A 23553-nucleotide genomic window follows, 5' to 3' on the forward strand; every position below is an offset into this window, starting at 1 on the left:
AAGAAAATTGAAATCATATCCAGCATCTTTTCTGACCACAACGCTATGAGATTAGAAATCAATTACAGGGAAAAAAACGTAAAAAACACAAACACATGGAGGCTAAACAATACATTACTAAATAACCAAGAGATCACTGAAGAAAGCAAAGAAGAAATCAAAAAATACCTAGAGACAAATGGCAATGAAAACACGATGATCCAAAACCTATGGGATGCAGCAAAAGCAGTTCTAAGAGGGAAGTTTATAGCTATACAAGCCTACCTAAAGAAACAAGAAAAATCTCAAGTAAACAATCTAACCTTACACCTAAAGGAACTAGAGAAAGAAGAACAAACAAAACCCAAAGTTAGCAGAAGGAAAGAAATCATAAAGATCAGAGCGGAAATAAATGAAATAGAAACAAAGAAAACAATAGCAAAGATCAATAAAATTAAAAGCTGGTTCTTTGAGAAGATAAACAAAATTGATAAGCCATTAGCCAGACTCATCAAGAAAAAGAGGGAGAGGACTCAAATCAATAAAATCAGAAATGAAAAAGGAGAAGTTACAACAGACACTGCAGAAATACAAAGCATCCTAAGAGACTAATACAAGCAACTCTATGCCAATAAAATGGACAACCTGGAAGAAATGGACAAATTCTTAGAAAGGTTATAACCTTCCAAGACTGAACCAGGAAGAAACAGAAAATATGAACAGACCAATCACAAGTAATGAAATTGAAACTGTGATTTAAAATCTTCCAACAAACAGAAGTCCAGGACCAGATGGCTTCACAGGTCAATTCTATCAAACATTTAGAGAAGAGCTAACACCCATCCTTCTCAAACTCTTCCAAACAATTGCAGAGGAAGGAACACTCCCAAACTCATTCTATGAGGCCACCATCACTCTGATACCAAAACCAGACAAAGATACTACAAAAAAAGAAAATTACAGACCAATATCACTGATGAATATAGATGCAAAAATCCTCAACAAAATACTAGCAAACAGAATCCAACAACACTTTAAAAGGTTCATACACCATGATCAAGTGGGATTTATCCCAGGGATGCAAGGATTCTTCAATATACGCAAATCAATCAATGGGATACACCATATTAACAAATGGAAGAATAAAAACCATATGATCATCTCAATGGATGCAGAAAAAGCTTTTGATAAAATTCAACACCCATTTATCATAAAAACTCTCCAGAAAGTGGGCATAGAGGGAACCTACCTCAACATAATAAAGGCCATATACGACAAACCCATGGCAAACATCATTCTCAATGGTGAAAAACTGAAAGCATTTCCTCTAAGATCAGGAACGAGACAAGGATGTCCACTCTCACCACTATTATTCAACATAGTTTTGGAAGTCCTAGCCACAGGAATCAGAGAAGAAAAAGAAATAAAAGGAATACAAATTGGAAAAGAAGAAGTAAAACTGTCACTGTTTGCAGATGACATACTATACATAGAGAATCCTAAAAATGCCACCAGAAAACTACGAGAGCTAATCAATGAATTTGGTAAAGTTGCAGGATACAAAATTAATGCACAGAAATCTCTTGCATTCCTATATACTAATGATGAAAAATCTGAAAGAGAAATTGTGGAAACACTCCCATTTACCACTGCAACAAAAAGAATAAAATACCTAGGAATAAACCTACCTAGGGAGACAAAAGACCTGTATGCAGAAAAGTATAAGACACTGATGAAAGAAATTAAAGACAATACCAACAGATGGAGAGATATACCATGTTCTTGGATTGGAAGAATCAATATTGTGAAAATGACTATACTACCCAAAGCAATCTACAGATTCAATGGAGACACAAAAGACCCCGAAGAGCCAAAGCAGTCTTTAGGGAAAAAAACAGAGCTGGAGGGCTTCCCTGGTGGCGCAGTGGTTGAGAATCTGCCTGCCAATGCAGGGGACACGGGTTCGAGCCCTGGTCTGGGAAGATCCCACATGCCTCGGAGCAACTAGGCCCGTGAGCCACAATTACTGAGCCTGCACGTCTGGAGCCTGTGCTCCGCAACAAGAGAGGCCGCGATGGTGAGAGGCCCGCGCACCGCGATGAAGAGTGGCCCCCACTTGCCCCAACTGGAGAAAGCCCTCGCACAGAAACGAAGACCCAGCACAGCCATAAATAAATAAATTAAATAAAAAAAAAAAAAAAAAACAGAGCTGGAGGAATCAGACTCCCTGACTTCAGACTATACTACAAACCTACAGTAATCAAGACAATATGGTACTGGCACAAAAACAGAAACATAGATCAATGGAACAAGATAGAAAGCCCAGAGATAAACTCACGCACCTATGGTCAACTAATCTATGACAAAGGAGGCAAAGATATACAGTGGAGAAAAGATAGTCTCTTCAATAAGTGGTGCTGGGAAAACTGGACAGCTACATGTAAAAGAATGAAATTAGAATACTCCCTAACACCATACACAAAAATAAACTCAAAATGGATTCGAGACCTAAATGTAAGACCGGACACTATAAAACTCTTAGAGGAAAACATAGAAAGAACACTCTTTGACATAAATCACAGCAAGATCTTTTTTGATCGACCTCCTAGAGTAATGGAAATAAAAACAAAAATAAACAAATGGGACCTAATGAAACTTCAAAGCTTTTGCACAGCAAAGGAAACCATAAACAAGACAAAAAGACAACCTTTAGAATGGGAGAAAATATTTGCAAATGAATCAACGGACAAAGGATTAATCTCCAAAATATATAAACAGCTCATTCAGCTCAATATTAAAGAAACAAACAACCCAATTCAAAAATGGGCAGAAGACCTAAATAGACATTTCTCCAAAGAAGACATACAGATGGCCAAGAAGCACATGAAAAGATGCTGAACATCACTAATTATTAGAGAAATGCAAATCAAAACTACAATGAGGTATCACCTCACACCAGTTAGAATGGGCATCATCAGAAACTCTACAAACAACAAATGCTGGAGAGGGTGTGGAGAAAAGGGAACCCTCTTGCACTGTTGGTGGGAATGTAAATTGATAGAGTCACTATGGAGAACAATATGGAGGTTCCTTAAATAACTAAAAATACAACTACCTTATGATCCAGCAATCTCACTACTGGGCATATACCCAGAGAAAACCATAATTCAAAAAGACACCTGCACCCCAATGTTCATTGCAGCACTATTTACAATAGCCAGGTCATGGAAGCAACCTAAATGTCCATCGACGGACGAATGGATAAAGAAGTTGTGGTACATATATACAATGGAATATTAGCCATAAAAAGGAACGAAATTGAGTCATTTGTTGAGACATGGATGGATCTAGAGACTGTCATACAGAGTGAAGTAAGTCAGAAAGAGAAAAACAAATATCGTATATTAACGCATGTATGTGGAACCTAGAAAAATGGTACAGATCAACCGGTTTGCAGGGCAGAAGTTGAGACACAGATGTAGAGAACAAACATATGGACACCAAGGGGGCAAAACCGCGGTGGGGTGGGGATGGTGGTGTGCTGAATTGGGCGATTGGGATTGACATGTATACACTGATGTGTATAAAACTGATGACTGATAAAAAAAAAAAAAAGAGGCCAGTAACTTGTCCAAGTTATCCAGCTAATTAGCCACAAAGGCACAGTTTCTTTGCTTCTTTGCTACCTAGAACAGACCTTACTCTTAGACCCCAAGAGTGGCAGTCAAAGTGTCCATAAAGTTGCACAGAAAACAGAAGATGCACGTTCTCTGTATGGGTCCCATGAGCCAGCTCACTGAAGGTGCTGGGAATCAGGGACCGCTCTTCACTGAGACAGAGAACTTGGAGGTGCAGCAAGTGTGTGTGCCTTTTGGGGGAGATGTTCACAGCCCTCTTCTTTCTGCTCCTGTGATTTTTCCAACTGAACTAAACCGAGCTCATGACCAGATCTGGAAGTCTGAATAGACTGGAGTAAAGCGAGTTAAAACACATAACTGCACTTGAGATATAATCCAGGGAGAATATCAAAGCCAAAATGAGCCCCATTTACGCCACTATCAGAATATGTTCTTCAGATTTTATTTGATCTTTCCTGACTCTCTGGCACTGGTTCGAAGGTCATTGTTATGTTTTGATTGTTTCAATTTGCAAAATAAATTTGAAATCATCTCTGGCTTGTTTAGTTCTCTCATCTAGGGAAATAAAATTTAAAAATATATTCTCCAGGCAACCATTTCAAATCCACTTAACAGAAAGCTCTCCAATCCTTAAACTTCATCCAAAAGATGTACTAACATCCTGATATTTCTGGGTTTTTTTAATTGCATGACCCCTTTGTATAAATACAGATAGAGATAAGACTGACAGTTGTGTAAGCTGGTTGGATTCCAGCCAGGGAACAAGGAATTAATGAGAGTGGCCAGGAACAGAGATTTCGAGACAGAGAACCCTCCTTTCACATCCTTTACTGCTTTAATAATTAACTGTAAGTGATGACCTAGGACCTCCCACTGCACATGGCCTTATATGACCATAGAGAATCTCGAAGCATAGAGGTTAACAGCCTGGGAAGGTGCCTGGGTTCAGCTTCCTGCTCTGACACACAACACCTGCGTGATCTTGGGGACATCATTTAACCTCCATAAACCTCAGTTTCCAAATCTCTGAAGTGGGGGCAACGGACAGCACCTACACTGAAGAATTGCTTAAGATAAAAGGGTATATCTTCAATAAAACCTGGCACAGATTCACACTCACGTTAGTGTCCAGAAGTATATATAGTCCCCGCCCTTAGGGAGCTAACTAAGCACGGAAGAGAGGGCCTGTGACACATGCTATGACACTGGTGACACACCCGCCACTCTCCACGTGGAGGTATATCAGCAGAGTAACACTCCCGGCCTCTGCCCTTTCCTCTCTTCTATGCTGTCAGAGGCCTGCCCCTGTGGGTGAGGCCTGGGGTCTCCCAGAGCTAATGATGACCTTATGGGTCAGTCTATCACATTCTGGATTCAGTACTAGAAAGGTGACCTGCCTTAGTTATGGGCCACCTTCTCTATCCTTAGCTTTCGAAATAACAAACATGATACCTTGGTCATCATATGCCTATTTCTTTGTCTCATTTCTCAATTACTTTAGAACTTGGTTGTTGAAGAGGGTTATTTACTGAGTTTCTCTTCTAGCTCATCAACAAGCCATTCTTCCTACAGCACCTTTTTTTTTTTTTTTTTAGCCCTGTGGGATTCCAAAACAGCTGCCTGGTGATTCAGCTTGAAAAGAGTCATTACCATTGACCCAGCTCTCACAGCCGGAGTATGTTTGCAGTTCACCAAACACATCCCAAGGGCTGAACGTGCCCAGTCCGAAGCTTCTTGCAATGAATTTTGAGCCCCATGACTCTGCAAGGCTTCCTGATCATCCTGCAACTCAGAAGCATTATTTCCAATTGCCCAATATTTCTCAGAAAAAGAAAAACATGGTCGTGTAGACTCTCTGTTCTTTCTGCCCATTGTCACAATCCCAAAGGTAAGGAGTGCAAAAATATATCATGTAAGAACAACTCAGATCCTCTGAGATTGTGGATTTCACCCCCTGGACAAAGCTCACAGGCAGCTATGGATTCATGATATCTTCACACAGGGCTTTAATGTCACTTCACTAACAATTATTGAGCCCAGAGGGATGTAGAGATCCCCGGACACGATTCCCAATCTCAAAGAACTCCTAGATTAAAGCGGAAGAGGTGCATAAATAATTTTAATGCAAGGTGTTACGGGTACACTGGAAAGAGTGCCTCACTCACCGCAGGGAGGATGGAAGGAGGAGGGCGTTAAAGAAACTACGGTACTGGATACCTTATTCAAGATGAATAAACCAAGTTAGCTATTTATGAGTGCAGAGGAAACGGCTGTCGGGATGAAAAGCATGAGCCAACAAAGGGGCATGGGCTGCACTGGAAAACCCGGCCCACCAGGGAGAGCAGATGAGGCTGGAGGGTTTGTCAGAGACAAGGTCAGGAGAGGCCAGAATGTGGCCCTAAGCTCACCTGTGAGGGCTCCCCAAAACTCAGATTCCTTTGCCCCAGAAATTGGTTCTTCAGTGAATAGGCTTTTGGCAAACTGGCCTGCATGCATCTCAGTGCTGGAGCTACAAAGGTGTGCGAAAGCAGACATGTCCTTGGCCTTTATGGAGCTTCCATTCTAGTGGAGGCCAAGGAAGACTTGGCTAGACAAAGAGAGGAAGGGAGGGCAGAGAAGAGCATGTGCAAGGTCCTGGGCTTGAAGGAGCATCAGGATTACTGGGGCCAAGACAGAGCGGGTGACTGTGTTTGGAGCTGAAGGAGCGAACAGAAGAGCGGCCGAGATGCTGATGCCACAGCCAGCATGCTTGTTAAAAAAAAAAGAAGAGGAAAAGCCTGTCTGGTCTGTATTATTGGATGGGTATGTTTTGTTTTTAATGCCAAAACTATGATGGAACAACTTGAGATTTCTGATACTGTCCACCTGGAATTCAAAAGGCAGATTTTTTTTTTTTTTTTTTTTTTTGGTACCACCTTTGTCTGAGAGCCTTTGAGGAGCTCAGAGGGAGCTGGGAGAGACAGCCCTGCCACGGCCTCCACCGCAGGAGAGAGAACCACTCAGAGAGGCATGTGGCATGTGCCCTGGGAGGGTTGCGGAGAGTCACCGTGAGGACATGGGGGCCACCGGGAGACCTTCACTCAGGGGATCCTGCTTCAAGGGAAAGCCAGGCAACATTAGATTCTTAAAGCCCTAGGATTCCAGACTGGTTGTCCATTTTAATTCCTCTTGGGTCCAGCTTTTCATCTAGAGAACACTTTTAGCTTGTACCATTCACTTTATCCATAAAACAAACACACATCAAGTGCCTACTATTGCTGTGGGTTGAGTTTTCATCTCCAAGTTTCCTAGGTGGCAATGACTGTTAGGCATTATCAGCCATTCACATTAACCACTAGCGGCAGAAATACCACCCATCGGGAAGCAGGGATGCAGAACTATCATAAGCAGATTTTCATATCCAAATCAAGTGGAGGGAGGGGTGATTTATCACCTTTACTGACAGTGAGAAGGGTCATCTCTGGCCAAGCAGAAAAAAATAAAAATGAACCACTCTAACTACAATGGTGATAACTCGTCCCTGCTAGATAAGAAGGTGGAGAGCATGGTTTCCCGTGAAACAAAGTCCAGTGCCTGCGTTAGACTCAGATGTAGACAGCCAGAGCCACCAACTGCCTGGGCCAGCCTGGACATTTCTCTTTGAGGGAGGCAGTGAAGAAATCACCAGAAATCGCATCATTTTTACCAACTACAAATTGGCACTTGCCATCTATCTCTACAAGGATTAAATCGTGAGCTGCTACCGCTGCTGACCTTCAACACCCCTGAAAGGAGTTCAGGGCAGAGATCAGGAATGAGGCACTTTGTGTTCTGGGAAAAACTGGCAGAACAGGTCTTCAGATAGTTAAATATTTTCAGCAGATTTTATGAGCCCAATTCTTGCATCTCCTCATATCTAGAAAAGCACTATAATCCTTCATGATGACGTCTGTTCCTTGTGACTAGCAGCATCCTTCTGCAAAAAGTGTGTGCTTGATTGCATGTATTCCCCCTTCACCAAAATCACATATACACTGACCTTCCCCCCTGCCTCTTTGGAGCAGCTTCTCAGAGCTATCTGAAATGCTGTCTTCTAGGCTATAGTCCTCAATTTGCCCCCAAATACAATTTAACTCACAGCTCTCATGTTGTGCATTTTTTTTTCAGTTGACAATTTAAGGAAGATTCTTCTCCAATCCTTTAACCTTGTCATTTAAAAAAAATTTAAGGAAATCAAGCAACTTGAAAGACACTGCGTGAATTCCGCCTCATCTTTCTGTCCTTCTGACCCAAGATTTCTGTGAGGGATGTTCTTGTCCACAGATGCTTGTCCTCACGGTGAAATGTGAGAGTAGATGCAGGAGATGCAGATGCCAGCATCTGCAGGAAGGAGGACCACTCATTCATTCATTCATTCATTCGATTCATTCTTTTGAAACCTAAAAATTGGTATTATCCTTAGGAAGGGGGCAAGGACACATCTGCAAACCCTATATATTCTGGAACATGGATTACTCACTGTGAGTCTGATATATGTGTCTTTCTGTTTCTTATTCTGGTACTTTCTACTGTGTCCGAAAAGAACTCCTGGATTATATGAAATAAAATAGCCTATGTTGACATACTATATGTAACACTGTACTGGGTGTAGTGTCTTATTAATGAAGAAGTTGATAAGACAAAGTGACAAAAAATAAAATTTTGCTGAAAAAAGAAACCTGTTTAGGACACAGCAAAATATAATTTTTTGCTTCTGAAGGTAGGTTACTCACATGTTTAAATTTTGTAATATCACAGGGAGCCAACACAGCCCTCACTTAAGGAAGGAAATACAAAGACTGAGAGCGTTGGTGATCGGCCCAAGGCTGTTGAGGATGTAAATGACAGGCAGGACAGGAATTCAATTTTATGTCAGCCATTGTCTCATTCTACTACACCAAGAACTAACTTGAACTTGGAAAGACTTCCTTGTAATTACTAACATTGTTAGGGCTCTACATATGGACTGATGCAAATCATGATGATCATGCATGATAATAATGATACATGCATGATAATAATGATAAATGATGATTAAACCCCAAAGTGAAGCCTCCACACAGTTCAATAGGAAAGACATTCCATGTCAATACAAAGCAAAGATACAACAGGAGGGGGAAGAGTTTGGGGTCTTGGGGAGAATTGGTGGCCACTGGTCAATCATGATGGCCTCCCACAAATGCCATCATTCAACCACTGGAGCTCTCAGTGTAAATGAAACGGAGAGAACTTTGAGGCACCTAAAATACAAAGTTATTCCTATCATCCTCAACCTTTTTGCAACTAGCTCCACCTTAACTATTGAAATGATTAAAAGACTAGATTAGTTGTGACTTTAAAAAAAAGAGAATCTAGAAAAATTAGTCAACTTTCTATTCTTTATACACTCACACACAAAAACAAACAATTTTCTAACCAGATTTCATAAATGGCCAACTTAAATGTGCCCATATCTTTACTTCTAGTTACAGATAAAAAAATGCCAAAATATTTAAAATTTAATTTAGGGAAGATACAAAGCAATAGTAACAATGTGAAAGCTATTTTATGTCACTTTAGATCATATTTAATGAAATCTGACAGAGTTTTAAGTGTCAGAAATCAAGGTGAATAGAAGCCCAGAAATAAACCCACACACCTATGGTCAATTAATCTACAACAAAGGAGGCAAGAACATGCAATGGAGAAAAGACAGTCTCTTCAATAAGTGGTGCTGGGAAAACTGGACAGCTACATGTAAAAAAAAAAAATGAAATTAGAACACTCTCTAACACCAACACAAAAATAAACTCAAAATGGATTAAAGACCTAAATGTAAGGCCGGACACTATAAAACTCTTGGAGGAAAACATAAGCAGAACACTCTTTGACATAAATCGCAGCAGTATCTTTTTTGGATCCACTTCCTAGAGTAATGAAAATAAAAACAAAAATAAACAAATGGGACCTAATTAAAATTAAGAGCTTTTGCACAGCAAAGGACACCATAAACAAACTGAAAAGCTAACGCACAGAATGGAAGAAAATATTCGCAAACTATGTGACCAACAAGGGATTTATCTCCAAAATATACAAACAGCTCATGCAGCTCAACAGCAAAACAAACAAACAAACAAAAAAAACAATCAAAATTGGACAGAAGACCTTAATAGACATTTCTCCAAAGAAGACATACAGATGGCCAAAAAGCACATGAAAAGATGCTCAACATCACTAATTATTAGAGAAATGAAAATCAAAACTACAATGAGGTATCACCTCACATGGGTCAGAATGGCCATCATCAAACAGTCTACAAACAATAAATGCTGGAGAGGGTGTGGAGAAAAGGGAACCCTCCTATGCTGTTGGTGGGAATGTAATTTGGTGCAGTCACTATAGAGAACAGTATGAAGGTTCACCCGGAGAAAGCCATAATTTGAAAAGATATGTGCACCCCAACGTTCATTGCAGTACAACAGCCAGGACACGGAAGCAACCTAAATGTCCATCAACAGAGGAATGGATAAAGATGTGGTACATAAATACAATGGAATATTACTTAGCCCTAAAAAAGAACAAAATAATGCCATTTGCAGCAACATGGATGGACCTAGAGATTGTCATACTGAGTAAAGTAAGTCAGACAGAGAAAGGCAAATAACATGGTATCGCTTATATGTGGAATCTAAAAAAGGGTACAAATGAACTTATTTACAAAACTGAAACAGACTCATAGACTTAGAAAACAAACTTACGGTAACCAAAGATGAAAGGTGTGGGGGAGGGATAAATTAGGAGGCTGGGATGAACATAGACACACTACTATATATAAAGTAAATAATCAACAAGGACCTACTGTATAGCACAGGGAACTCTACTCAATACTCTATAATAACCTATATGGGAAAAGAAAATAGGTATATGTATCTATTTCATATAGATATATGAAAAAGAATAGATATATGTATATGTATAACTGAATAACTTTACTGTATACCTGAAACCAACACAACATCGTAAATCCTCCAAATATAAAATAAAAATTAAAAGGAAAAAGAAATCACGGTGAAGTACACAAGATGCAATGTCTCAAAGCTCCCTGGAAACATCTGAGCTTCCAAAAAGAAGAGTCAATGAAAATTTAAAAAGCCAACAGTTCTGGCTTCTAATGTATATGGTTTTAACTCTGAAGGTGGGTTGACTGGTGAATACGCCCACTCACTCGCACATACACACCCACACATGCACACAGACACACAAACACAAACCTTTTAACTATTTGTTTCTGTTGGATTAGTTACTGTATCCCATTGGAGCTCCCACCTGAATAAAAAAAAAAAGTTCTTAATAGGGGATGCTTTCTAGAATGCTTTGCTAGGATAATACTGCAGAGTTTATTAACCAGTTAATAAGAAAATCTACCTCACAATTTAATAAAACCAGGTGAACTGATGATTCTCTTGGCAGGACTCCAAAACAAACCGGGGATTAATTTACCTCTTGGCACATGTTTATGGCATTCATTCATCAGTGAAGAAACTGGGTGATAAGAAAAGGCAGGGCTGAGAAGAGAGTAGCATTAACACACCTGTTACCTCTCTACCATCAGAAAATGAGAGTGCAGCTCTGCCATGAAAAGGAAGCAAATTGTGAAGGACTTCAGATCTAACAAGAATTTTCATGGATAAACAACAGTGTCCTACTGTATAGCACAGGGAACTGTATTCAGTATCCTGTGATAAACCATAATGGAAAAGAATATGAAAAAGTATATATATATTGGGTGGGCCAAAAAGTTCGTTCGGTTTTAAGTAGACGTTTTTCATTTTGACGAAGAACTTTATTGAACAACGTATTCACTAACCGAATGAACTTTTTGGCCCACCCAATATATATATATATATATAACTGAGTCACTTTGCTGTACAGCAGAAATTAAATACAATGTTGCAAATCAACTGTATTTCAAAAAGACTTTTTTAAAAAAGAATTTTGCTAGCATCACCGACCATGATTCTAGCTTTTGTTAAAGAGTTTTGAATTGTGAGGATATTTCACGTGTTCCCCTTTGTATTTTAAGATAGCAACAAAGTTGCATGCAATTTAAGACTCAAGGAAAATACTTCACATGTTAGATGGATGGTAGGTTCATACCTAGTCGTGAGGTAAGGGAAGAAATTAACATTCCAATGGTCAAATCAATCTCATCACTGGCCCCAAACCTTCCTCATCTCCCAATGCGTAGTGGGTGGTCAGATTTACTTGTGACGGTGATTAAGCAGAAAACCAGTTCTTTCTCATTTTTATCCTATTCTTTCCCATTTTCCAAACCCATTTTCCAAACTCTTACATTTCAAGCGCTGATTGAGCAACTGTTACTCTGAAGTCAACATTGATTAATCAGAGAACTATTAGCATAAATGGAAAAACTCCAGCCTAGGATTTTGATGGAGAATTTGTTGTTGTTATGACACTGGCTAGGACTCCAAGTTCTTAGTAAGGAGAAAAATGCACCACACGATTTTTAATATCCAACAGGACATGGGAAGAAAGAGCCTGAGTTTACCATGTGCCAGAGAACCAGTGACCCTGGGCTACAGCCAAAGTCTGAACATTGGCCTCCCTGTTCCCAGAGGCTCATGCAGAATATGACTTTTCAGATTGGATGAGGAAGTAGGACTGAAAAGTATATTTAAACAGATGTTTTTAAAATTAGAAAATAAGGGGGTCTTAACATATGTCAAACCCTGAGAAGCTCTTCTGTAAGGAGCCACATAAATTGACCATTTTCACTTAACTGTGCCTGATCTCCTCACATGCACCCTTAACAGACCCTTCTAGAACTTCAGCCTCTTACTTTCTGAAAATGAAAAGTTAAGCTGGAAGAGTTAAATATACACAGATACGAGACATGATCAAAGCTCTTTTTGGTGTTAGAAAATGTCTTCTCCTGCAATCCTAACCTGCAAATACCTGACTTTATTGCTTAAATGTGAAGTTGGATATTTGATGTTTACGTTTTATACCTAGTGAATTACCATCTCAATAAATAAAAATATCTATTAATGATGAGTGAAAATACGTAACTGCTTAATTTCCTAATAATGTCTCTATTCACAAAATGAAATTGTAAGGTATGTTTATTACAAACAATATCTATACCTTGGGCATGTTATCAATATAACCTGCATCCCTGATTCTTTACTGATCAAAAAGAAACGATAACTTCAGTGTAGCAACAGCGGGAAAAGGAGGCTGAGAAGGCCCAGTAATGTGAACTCCAGAGAATGAAATGCAGCTCCTTCTTCCCCCCTGACCCCCACCCCATCCCTGGAAGCTCTCGCCATGACGCTGTGCTAGGCTCCTGCAAGACTCAAAGGAAAAGACACAGAATCCGCCCTGAATTCAAAAATGTCACCTGGAGATGCTGTCACGGCTACCATCACCTCATCTCACTAAGGCCTCCCCGCCCCCGGTACTGCCGAACTAAACAAACATCCTCAATGCTGGCCCCTCAATTTACCTTTGGATAAAGATTGATTAGGTCATCCCATGCAAGAGATTACCAGAAGTCTCCCTCTCCTCTATGGAAAGGCTGATCAGAAAGTAGAATCTGAACTGAACGCCTCCAGATAATCTTAAGATACATATAGCAGTGGCTCTCAAACTTGGCTGCCTAATCAGAATCACCTGGGAAGCTTCTAAAAGTCAATCCAAAAGCTCGGGCTGCGTGCCAAGAATACTTAGCCCTGACTCTCCAGGGCTGGTACCCTGGGCGGCAGCAGAAAAGCCTCCCAAGAGCTCCCAATGTGCAGCTGGGACTGAGGACCATTGTTTTGCATGTTCCTGATATATCCAGCAGTCAGGAGATGGGGGATCCCGCTCCAAGGGGCTGAAACTCAAGACACTACAGGGAACTGATGACAAAGACATCTGTGTACCTAAATGAAGGACCTGAAAAACTTGAAACAAAATCAGCAGAGACCTTGTGAGTCAATTAAACCTCCCAAATTCAGCCATTCAAGAGCTGTAGGTGGCTACAGGGCCCAAGCCCACTGCCTCAAGAGTGACTTGGAATTCAGTAAAAGCTTCTCGCAGAAGAGAAAGATGCTTTTTGAAGGAAATTTCAGACCTCACACTTCTAGAAACACCGAATTCCAAATTAAGTACTTGAGGGGAATGGCAGGCAAAATACTCTTCTTACTGTTCAATTATTAACTCTCCTTTTTTAAGATGTTGTTTTTGTTTTTACGATGAACCCTTGCAATTAAATGTGTGTACATTACATGCAAATACGATGTGACCCCAGTGTGGTGAAGAGCTCCTATAAGAAGGAGGGCAAGTAAGAAGCTGGGGTCAGCTACCGAAAGAACCTGTAGACCTTGTACTTTTTTTCTAGAGATCACTGAATACAGAACCAAACATTTTTGAAAAGTTAGGCAGGGCTGTCCTTTGCCCTTGGGAAATTCTGTACGTAAATCATCCAAGCCTATTCTGCAGAACCTTTAAGGGGATAAGATTTCCTTTACCACACTACAGACCTAGAGAGAGAATTTCTCAAGTTGGAGACACTACAAACAGTAAAATATATGAAGATTTCCATGAAATCATCACCAGGAAACATAAGATATAAGCTTAATTCAAATTTAGTAGTCCTGACACCGAGCAAATGCCTCTGTAGTATTTATTCAAGAAGTCATAAATTCTAATATGTGCTCATGACATTCTTGAGAGACACAAAAATTAAGGCTTATCAACAGAGTGAGTGAATACATATGAATAATTTCTTTAAAAAAAGTAGGCAATGTATAAGAAAATAATCTTCAAGGCTAAATCTTAATTGAAAAAACATGTTGGTTAAAACATGGTTAAAAACTGAACGCTACTAAATTTCTGATAAATTTCCTTTCAAAAATAGCCTGTCAAGTAATAGGCAAAGATTTTCAACAACCTGGCTGACCAATAATCTTGCTAACATTTAAAATAAAACCCTCTAAAATCACTCTTAATTCCCTTCTACAGACTTTTAAGAAAGTGTCTAGCTCTGAAAAAAATCAAATAATGGAATAAGAAGCGAGGGAAGGACTGAAAAGAAAAGCTAATTAGGTTTGTTCATCCTTGACTTAACTAGTCAATTGTTTTAAATGAAGCAATACTTTGTAAAGAAGACATGGGCTTCGCTGGTGGTGCAGTGGTTAAGAATCCGCCTGCCAATGCAGGGGACACGGGTTTGAGCCCTGGTCCAGGAAGATCCCACATGCTGTGGAGAAACTAAGCCCATGCACCACAACTACTGAGCCTGCCCTCTAGAGCCCACGAGCCACAACTACTGAGCCCATGTGCCACAACTACTGAAGCCCGCGCGCCTAGAGCCCATGCTCCACAACGAGAAGCCACCGCAATGAGAAGCCCGCGCACCGCAACGAAGAGTAGCTCCTGCTCGCCGCAACTAGAGAAAGCCCATGCGCAGCAATGAAGACCCAATGCAGCCAAAAATAAATAAATAAAATAAGTAAATTTTTTTTAAAAGGAAGACATAGATCATGCTTCTTAAGTAATTACTTAAACTCCTACAGCACTAATCATTTTATCATTTTATGACCTAAGAAGGGTACTTTGTTATAGTTTCACATTTGGAATCAGGACTAGCCCACAGAGAAAATTATTCAGAAAATAATAAAGAAGAAATCGATCAAAATGACCTAAACAATCAACAGAAGAAACAATGAGTTCATTTTTGGCTTTTGAACTTGCCCCAATAATAACCTTCTATTTTCCAGTGCCATTTAATTTGTAAAGCACTTCCTTTTGCTCATGTTAGCTTATGAAGTAGACAGAGCATGTGCTGTCTGCATTTAACAGACAAGAAAATTCAAGACCAGAGAGGTTACACGACTTCCCCTAGGACTGAGTCAGCAAACTCCAGACCATGGACTAAATCCACCCTTGGCCTTTTTTTGTTTGGCCCGTGAGTTAAGAATAATTTTCACATTTTGCAAACAGAGTTTATAAGCAAGCCTCACTCATTCGTTTACGCATTACCCATGCCTGGTTTTGTACAACAGCAGAGCTGAGTCACTGCAACAGAGACTGTATAGCCCTCAAAGCCGAAAATATTTCCTCTCTGGCCCTTTATAGAAAAAGTTTGCTGACTCCCGCCTGAGACCCACAGGTGAGCCATGAGCAGAGCCCAGGCTTGGGGGAACCAATCCAGTGATCTTTCTACTCAACCTTTTGCCTCTCCTTAAGCCATGTCACTATGTGGTTCATCCCTGGCATATGTTTGAGGGATAAGAGGAAGTTTATAAAGCATGAATGCAGGTACTTGAAGTAGAAAGAAGGAATTGAGAATGGAGCCAGAGACAGCAAATGAGGAGACAGAGGTACTACTGACTCATTTCCTAGTTTCACAGGTGTGTGAAAGGAGAGGAATTCTGCTCCTGGATGGACCATATCCAGAGTCTCACCCATACCTGATTTAGAGTATTTAAATGATGAGATTGGGGACCGTTTGAGTTGATATTTAGATCAGATTTGAGACTTGGAGTTGATGCTGTTTTTAGGGTTAAATCTTTGGGGGATATTAGAATGGGGTGAATGTATTTTGCTTATAGGCTGGACATTCTTTGGGGGGTTGGGGCAGAGGGCAGACTGTACTGGGTTGAATAGTGTTGCCTTGAAATTCATGAAAACCCCAAATCTCAGAAAGTAACTTTATTGGGAAATAGGGTCTTTGTAGACATAATCAAGCTATGATGAGGTCATACTGGATTAGGATGGGCTCTAACCCAATGACTGCTGTCCTCATGGGAAGAGGGAGGTTTGGACACAGAGAGGAGAACACCATGTGAGCACAGAGATACAGAGGGGAGAGCTCTGTGGGAAGACAGAGTCAGGGACTGGATGGAAGCATCTACAAGCCAAAGGACACCAAGGATTGCCAGCAACCATCAGAAACCAGGAGAGCAGCATGGAACAGAGCCTCCCTCAGAGCCTCCGGGTGGAACCAAGCCCCTGATTTCACACTTCCAGGCTTCAGAACTGTGAAGGAAGAAATCTCTGTTTTAAGCCACCAGTTTGAAGTGCTTTGTTATGGCAGCTGGAGGAAACTAATGCAGATTAGTGGGCAAGGGGACATGGCCTTATGAGAAAGAATTCAGATCAAGAGACCACAAGAAAGTGGAGCAATGTCAAATCCCATAAAACCTTTTTGTTTGAAATATAAACTCAGAATTCCTCTAGAAGACCTTGAGGGAAAACCAAACAAAAACCCAGGGACCCTGATTACTAAATCTGATCAGGTTTTTACAAACACATGTTGCCAAGATAAGCAGAACTGACTTATATTTGAGCCTTTTCTTCCCAATAGGCCTGTTTATGAATCCATCCCTAAATTCCAAGCTTTCCCCAGTCACCCCACTATGACTGGGGAAAAAAATGCCTTTTACAAAGGAGGAAAGTAGATTAACTAAAATTACCGCAAGGACGTTCCTGACATACCTCTTCTCTGAAATAATCCTAAATTTCCACAGATGACCTAATTTTTAAAATACTTTGTAAAGGGTGATTATTTTTTTAATTGCATGCATTCAAAAAGATATAAAGTATATACTCAAAACCAATGTGTAAAGGAATCAGAGTCACTTGTAGAATCACCCAGTGGCTCAGGACACCTCTCATATTACTTGGCATCAGATATACTAAAGACTAATTCCCACCACTAACACCCTCCCCCCTCCCGCCTGTCACACATGCACACACACATTTTTCAGCATAACACTGTTGAAGCTGTAGGCAAGCTATATTCCTTCATTTCCTCAAGACTGCAAGGAAATGGTGGTAAAGACACAAGGTTGCAGTCACACTGTAAAGGTACATCTAAAATTTGGTGCACGTTGAGTTTTCCTATGTAATCCAGTCACTGAGTAATAAAAAAAAAAATTAGATTGATTGCTCTGAAACTCTTTGTATAATGTACATGAACACAGATGCCACAAGTTCATGATAAAGTTGTCCCTGAGGTCCATACTGAAACCACTATTCTGGCATTTGAGCAGCTAAATTCTTTTTAATTGATCCACAAGAGAATAAGACAGAATTTTTCTCTTTATCATCATGTCATGTTGTAACTTGGTATCAATTATTTTAAAGAAACTCTATCATTTAGATTCTTAATGAACTTATACATAGTATTTTCCTATGGATTTACATTCCAATACACCATAGAAAATATTATTTGTCTCCTCCTCCCACCCTCCTGCCTCATTATTTTCCTATAGTCTTAAACAGATATGTATTTTAAATAACCCATGGTGACAGGAAAGCAAATGGCAACTTCATACCATTACTTTATGAGAGTCCTCTGCTAGTTGAAACACAAGCATTACCCTTCATAAATCATCACTTAGCTCCTAAGAAGGCCTAGCTCCCAAAACAAACAAACAAAGCCCACTGACTTCTTTGAGTAGTCTGCAGGGCATTTTCCTAAGACTGGGAATTCTTAGAAAGTTGGCCATTGTAAACCCAAGATCTCCACTGCTCCAATGAAGAAATTAACCAGGTATCTTAGCTGAAAGAGGAGATGTATATGTATGTCTTCCTCTTCTCAGCATCTGAAAAAAGTCACCAGAATGACTACCCACATTTCTGAATTGCTGTGCACTGGGCAGCACCACGCTACCACTATGCTAGAGCTTCTGCAGAAATAAGACTGCAGCGCTGTTCCTAAATTCATCACACTCCTCTGGAGTATCTCTACCCCAGAATCTGAGTTCAAGAGCTTCTTCTGGCCTCTGATGGAAGAAGCACGCAGTAAACCCTTTAGTTCAGATACATATGCTAACCAGAGGAGGAGAGCATGCATTCACAAATGGGTCCAACACTCTTAAGCATGTTACCTTATTCTGTTCACACACGTACTGTATCCTCAGGGTATCCATGGCTCTGATCATGGCTTGCATGGCGGTGAATATGTTTTGGTAAACTAGCTTCGTGAACCCCTTTCTGTCTTCGTCGCTGTAACCAGACCCATGGATGATTCTCATTTGCTTGATAAAGGTGCTTTTGCCACTTTCTCCAGTTCCTAATAAGACAAAAACAAGTGAAAAACGCAGTCAGCAGTCTTTAAAAGGAACAGAGTGAGAAAGAAATTACCTCCTGGCAGTGTTGGTCAATATCCGGATTAGTAAATTAATGGGGGTGGATTTGGAAAGGGCCTGCCGAACGCTTATGCAAGTTTAGGCTGCAGGTAGCGCCATCCTAAACCCCTGGGCAGAGGGGTCCCCACCCTGGACCCTGTGCTTTAGAAGTCCACAAATATCACACACACACACACACACACACACAATTTATTAAGGACACATGAGTGTCCATGTCACTTGGAGTAATCCTAAACATCAGCTCTTGTGACTCACACTGTTTAGGCCCCAGGGAACTGCTCCCCGACATCCCTTGCCCTATGACCTCGAAACAATTGGCATCCGTGTCTGAAAGCCCCAAACATTCGAGGGTTTCCCCACTGCTAATACCAGCCATGGCAGCGATGGGGGCTGCTTCAGTGCAGGGAGGGTTTGAGCAGCAGAAACACCTGGATGTGAGAAAAGGCTAATGAACTTGTCAATTCCTTTCTTTCAAATACATGAATACAATGCATCCTCGCACAATGAAGCACCATCCCCAGCTGTACCAAATGTCTATATTCTTCCCCCTCCTCATATTCCAATTTGTAGTTCAGGAGGTCCTCCAAACTCACAACACTTGCACATGGCAGCCAAGGAACATTTTACAACATCAAACCATTCCTATTGCTCTTAAATTTGCATAGATGTCCAGATAATATGTGTGAAACATGATGCCAGGGCTTTACATTAATATTAGATTGAGATATTGTTTGAATAGACAGGAAAAGTTGCAGCATAAGTGATAGATATTTGTGTGATGGAATTAAAATATTTTCTTTCTAATATTTTTTGTGATAAAGATAATTTATCTAAGAGATCCCATTACCATGTTTGGAACATAATATACTATATTTATGGTTCATTTTCAAATCCAAGTATTGCTTTAAAGAAGTTTTTTTAACAATTCAGGTTGATATGATCTCAGTAGGGCAAAGTTTCTTCAAATTGGAATTAATGAAAATGATCTCAGAACTAAAATGACTCAAGAAAAGTTGGATTCTTCAAATGGGTGAACTGCATATATACGAATATATATACAATACATATTCAATATACCTGTTATAAAAAAGTCATCTAACAGCATTTCTATTAAAACAACACGAATTGTATGAAAATCTTAATTAAAATAATATAATTCGTGATTTTACTATAAAGAAGGCCAAAAATTATGAAATAGGAAATGATGGATTAATTATAAAATATTTTATTACATATCCACATCTCATTGACCCAACAGAATACCCAGACAGTGCAGTTATAGTTAAATTCAATCATCTTTGATACTTTGTTGGCTCTTAGTCATATTAAAAACCATAGTTGTACATATCTTTTTTGACATTTTAGTCATAAAGAGATATTTGTCATGGTAAGAGAATAGAACATATTAATAATGGTTTGTTGGCTTGATTATTGCCTGTAACCATTTAGACTTATGGGATGTGGGTCTCCATCTGTACTCTTGCCGGGGGCCCTGAGAACATCAGGCCCCAGAGAAACATCTAGGAGACTCGATCAATTTTTCCAGGTGAATAATTGAGACAACTCTTAGCATCTGATAAGATCTTTCCTTGTAAGAAAAAAAAAAATGTTCCTTCAGGTTGATCTTTTCAAAATACAAACCTGCTTTTCTATGTGTCTCCCCATCCTCAGCTCAAAACCCTCAATGGCCTCCCCTCAGCTCAGGAAGAAAGACAAAACTCTACTGTGGCCAACAAGGCCACGTGGTCTGGCCCCTCTGTCTTGGCCAGCCTTTTCTCACAACACGCTTTCCTCCTCCCTCTGCACTCGAGCCACACTGGCCTCCTTGTTGCAGCCTTGGCTCATGCTTCGCACGTTCCTGGGATGGTCTTCCTTCATCCTTCTCACTGCTGCTCTTCACCTGGCCTGGTCTGCCTGATGAGGTCAGGTCTCCATACTCTAGGTTCTCAGGGTACCACGAACTTCTGGTTGGAGCACCTGTTCCAGCTGCACTTTTGCCCACTAATGTCATTCTTCCTTTGACATATACCTCCCCTACCAACCTGTAAGTTTCATAAGGGGAGACAGGGGCCATATTTGTTTTTATTCACACTGCCTCCCCTTGGGCCAGGTATAATGCCTTACGCTTGGCACAAGCTTATTAAGCTTTTATAAAATTGTGATAAAACACAAACAGCAAAATTTACCATCTTCATTATTTGTAGGTATACAGTTCAGAAGTGTTAAGTATATTCACATTGTTGTGCAATCTCCAGAACCCTTTTCATCCTGCAGAACTGAAACTCCATACCCATTAAACAACTCCCCAGCCCTCCCTCCCCCCAGCCACCTTTCTACTTTCTTAGATAAGAATCTGACCACTCTGGGTACCTCATATAAGGGGAATCACACAGTATTTGTCTTTTTGTGACTGGCTTATATCACTTAGCGTAATACCCTCAAGGTTCATTCATGTTGTAGCCTGGGAGAGCATTTCCTTCTTCTTTTTTTTTTTTTTTTTTTTAAAGACCCTGATTATTTATTTATTTATTTATTTTAATTTATTTATTTTTGTCTGCATTGGGTCTTTGCTGCATGCGGGCTTTCTCTAGTTGCAGCAAGCGGGGGCTACTCTTCATTGCATTGCGTGGGCTTCTCATTGCGGTGGCTTCTCTTGTTGCAGAGCACGGGCTCTAGGCGCGCGAGTTTCAGTAGTTGTGGCACGTGGGCTCAGTAGTAGTGGCTCGTGGGCTCTCGAGCGCAGGCTCAGTAGTTGTGGCGCACAGGCTTAGTTGCTCCACAGCATGTGGGATCTTCCCGGACCAGGGATCAAACCTGTGTCCCCTACATTGGCAGGCGGATTCTTAACCACTGTGCCACCAGGGAAGCCCTCCTTCCTTTTTAAATCTTGAATAATATTATTGAATTGAAAGTATTTTGAATACATGATAGTGATAAGGAATTCATCCAATCTCAGCTGCCTTCACTACCCACAAATAGGAAAAGAGGTGGCTCATCCTCTCTCAACCACCCAGTGTGCTATGTGGGTAGCAGTGACCTCAACCATGGCAGGAACCACCATGAAAATGGCCAAGCAGGAGCCTTATCCTGATTCTCTGTGACCCTTTCCTGGTTACTCCCCAGTCCTAATAATGGTGACTGTTAGACAGTCACACTGTGCCTGGTACTCTACACACATTATCTCCTTTGATCCTCACAACCAACCCACGAGGTATGAACTATTACCGCCATCTTTATCCTACAGATGAGAAACCTGGGGCTCATACTGTTCAGTGATCTCAGCAAGTGCACACAGTCAGCAAGAGAAAGAGGGGATTTACTCAATCAGACTCTAATGCAGACTTCTCCTATCAGAGAAGAACACTGGGATCATGACCAAATGGACTTAGTCCTACTGGTCTAATGAGGACAGATGGGAAGTTCACAGCCACACACTGAACCCTAAGCCCAGGCACACCCACCATCTTGCAGGTGCACACTGTTGGGGCATGAAGAAGAACCTCCCGACAGGTGAGCGTCCTCACAGCCACACAAGCCTCCCTGTTGCCTTACTTCTACCTCCAGAGACGGGAAAGGTGGGCGCTGTCTTCCCAAGTCAGAGACAAGGAAACTGTGAGTCAGCAAACAGGGCAAAGCTGATGCAAATTCAGGGCTGCGGCTAGCAAGCGGGCTGCTAAAGCCTTAGGCTTCAAGGTTCAACACAAATAACACCCATGAAAGGAATTTTCTTCCCCTTCATCCCCCCAACAGTTAGGCTTGCCCCCTTTAAGCTCTCAAAGTGCCTGTGGACACCCCAGAGGGGCCCATCCCCTCACTGCTTGTTTGCAGATATGTCTCTTGCTACACCCTAAGTCCAGGAAGGGTAAGGCTTGGGAGTCACGCATTTGGGTACCACGAACACTGTGCCTGCCATATAGTCAGCTCTCAAAAAATGACTAAATGAAGGAATGAATAGAACAAACATGAGAAGTCAGTTTTCCCCCATTGGTCTTATATCACAGACAACTGCAGAAAAGTGACATACGAATTGTCGAAAGATGATTGTGATGAGACCAGTTTCATGAGGACTCTTGGCTGCCACGACCTCGTGGGATAACTGAGGACCTGTGGGAAGACCCTATACAGTCAGAGCTTGGTCCAGAATCCTGAATCAGAGTAGATCTCTGCTCTTGCAGAATCCTGGGGTTCCCTGCATCTCTTCTATGATGCTGCCACACTTGCTTCTATTCCACTCCGGCAAGGTTGACCTTGGGTCCAGTGCTACCTTATCCCAAGTGAAGGTTAATACTTCCACATTCTACACACCACGAAGCTGACGAGAACAGAGAGATTATGTAATTGTCATGAGGCACCTGGGATTTGGGCCCTCTTAAGCCAGAAAAATCACTCAAGACTCACCCCAAAGTTCTATACCAAGGTAGAGAATCTTTTGCATTATAAAGACCATTCACTTACAAAAGGTTAAAGCCAACCCCACCAGCAGCCCCAAACACAGAAACATGTTTAAAAAGTCATTGATTTTGCTTTTGGACATGGAAGATTTTGAAAAGAAAAGGTTAAAAATGATTTTAAAGATTAATAAAAAGATGACATAAATGTACTTGATCGATACCAATATTTTAAAATGTTCTTCAATTCTACTAATATACTGTGGTTATTTGAAGAATAAAAAACCAAACATAGGGCAAAAAAAGGACAGGTTAAAGGCAAAGAAGAAAGATTGAAAGACACACACCACCTGGGGCTGAGGGCAAGAGAGCAAAGAGACTCGGTGGGCT

At 40.8% G+C, this 23553-nt stretch overlaps 1 protein-coding gene across 1 annotated transcript in view; it reads right to left on the reverse strand.

Moving 5' to 3' along the window:
* GNA14 (G protein subunit alpha 14) overlaps window positions 1-23553 on the reverse strand; it is a 195279-nt gene that overhangs the window by 74891 nt on the left and 96835 nt on the right. The window contains exon 2 of the mRNA XM_036856060.1: window positions 18515-18699. Coding sequence (XP_036711955.1) covers window positions 18515-18699 — 185 coding nt within the window. The remainder of the gene's footprint in view (window positions 1-18514; window positions 18700-23553) is intronic.

The sequence above is a fragment of the Balaenoptera musculus genome, chromosome 6 (genome assembly GCF_009873245.2).
Source record: "Balaenoptera musculus isolate JJ_BM4_2016_0621 chromosome 6, mBalMus1.pri.v3, whole genome shotgun sequence".
NCBI classification, from domain to species: domain Eukaryota; kingdom Metazoa; phylum Chordata; class Mammalia; order Artiodactyla; family Balaenopteridae; genus Balaenoptera; species Balaenoptera musculus.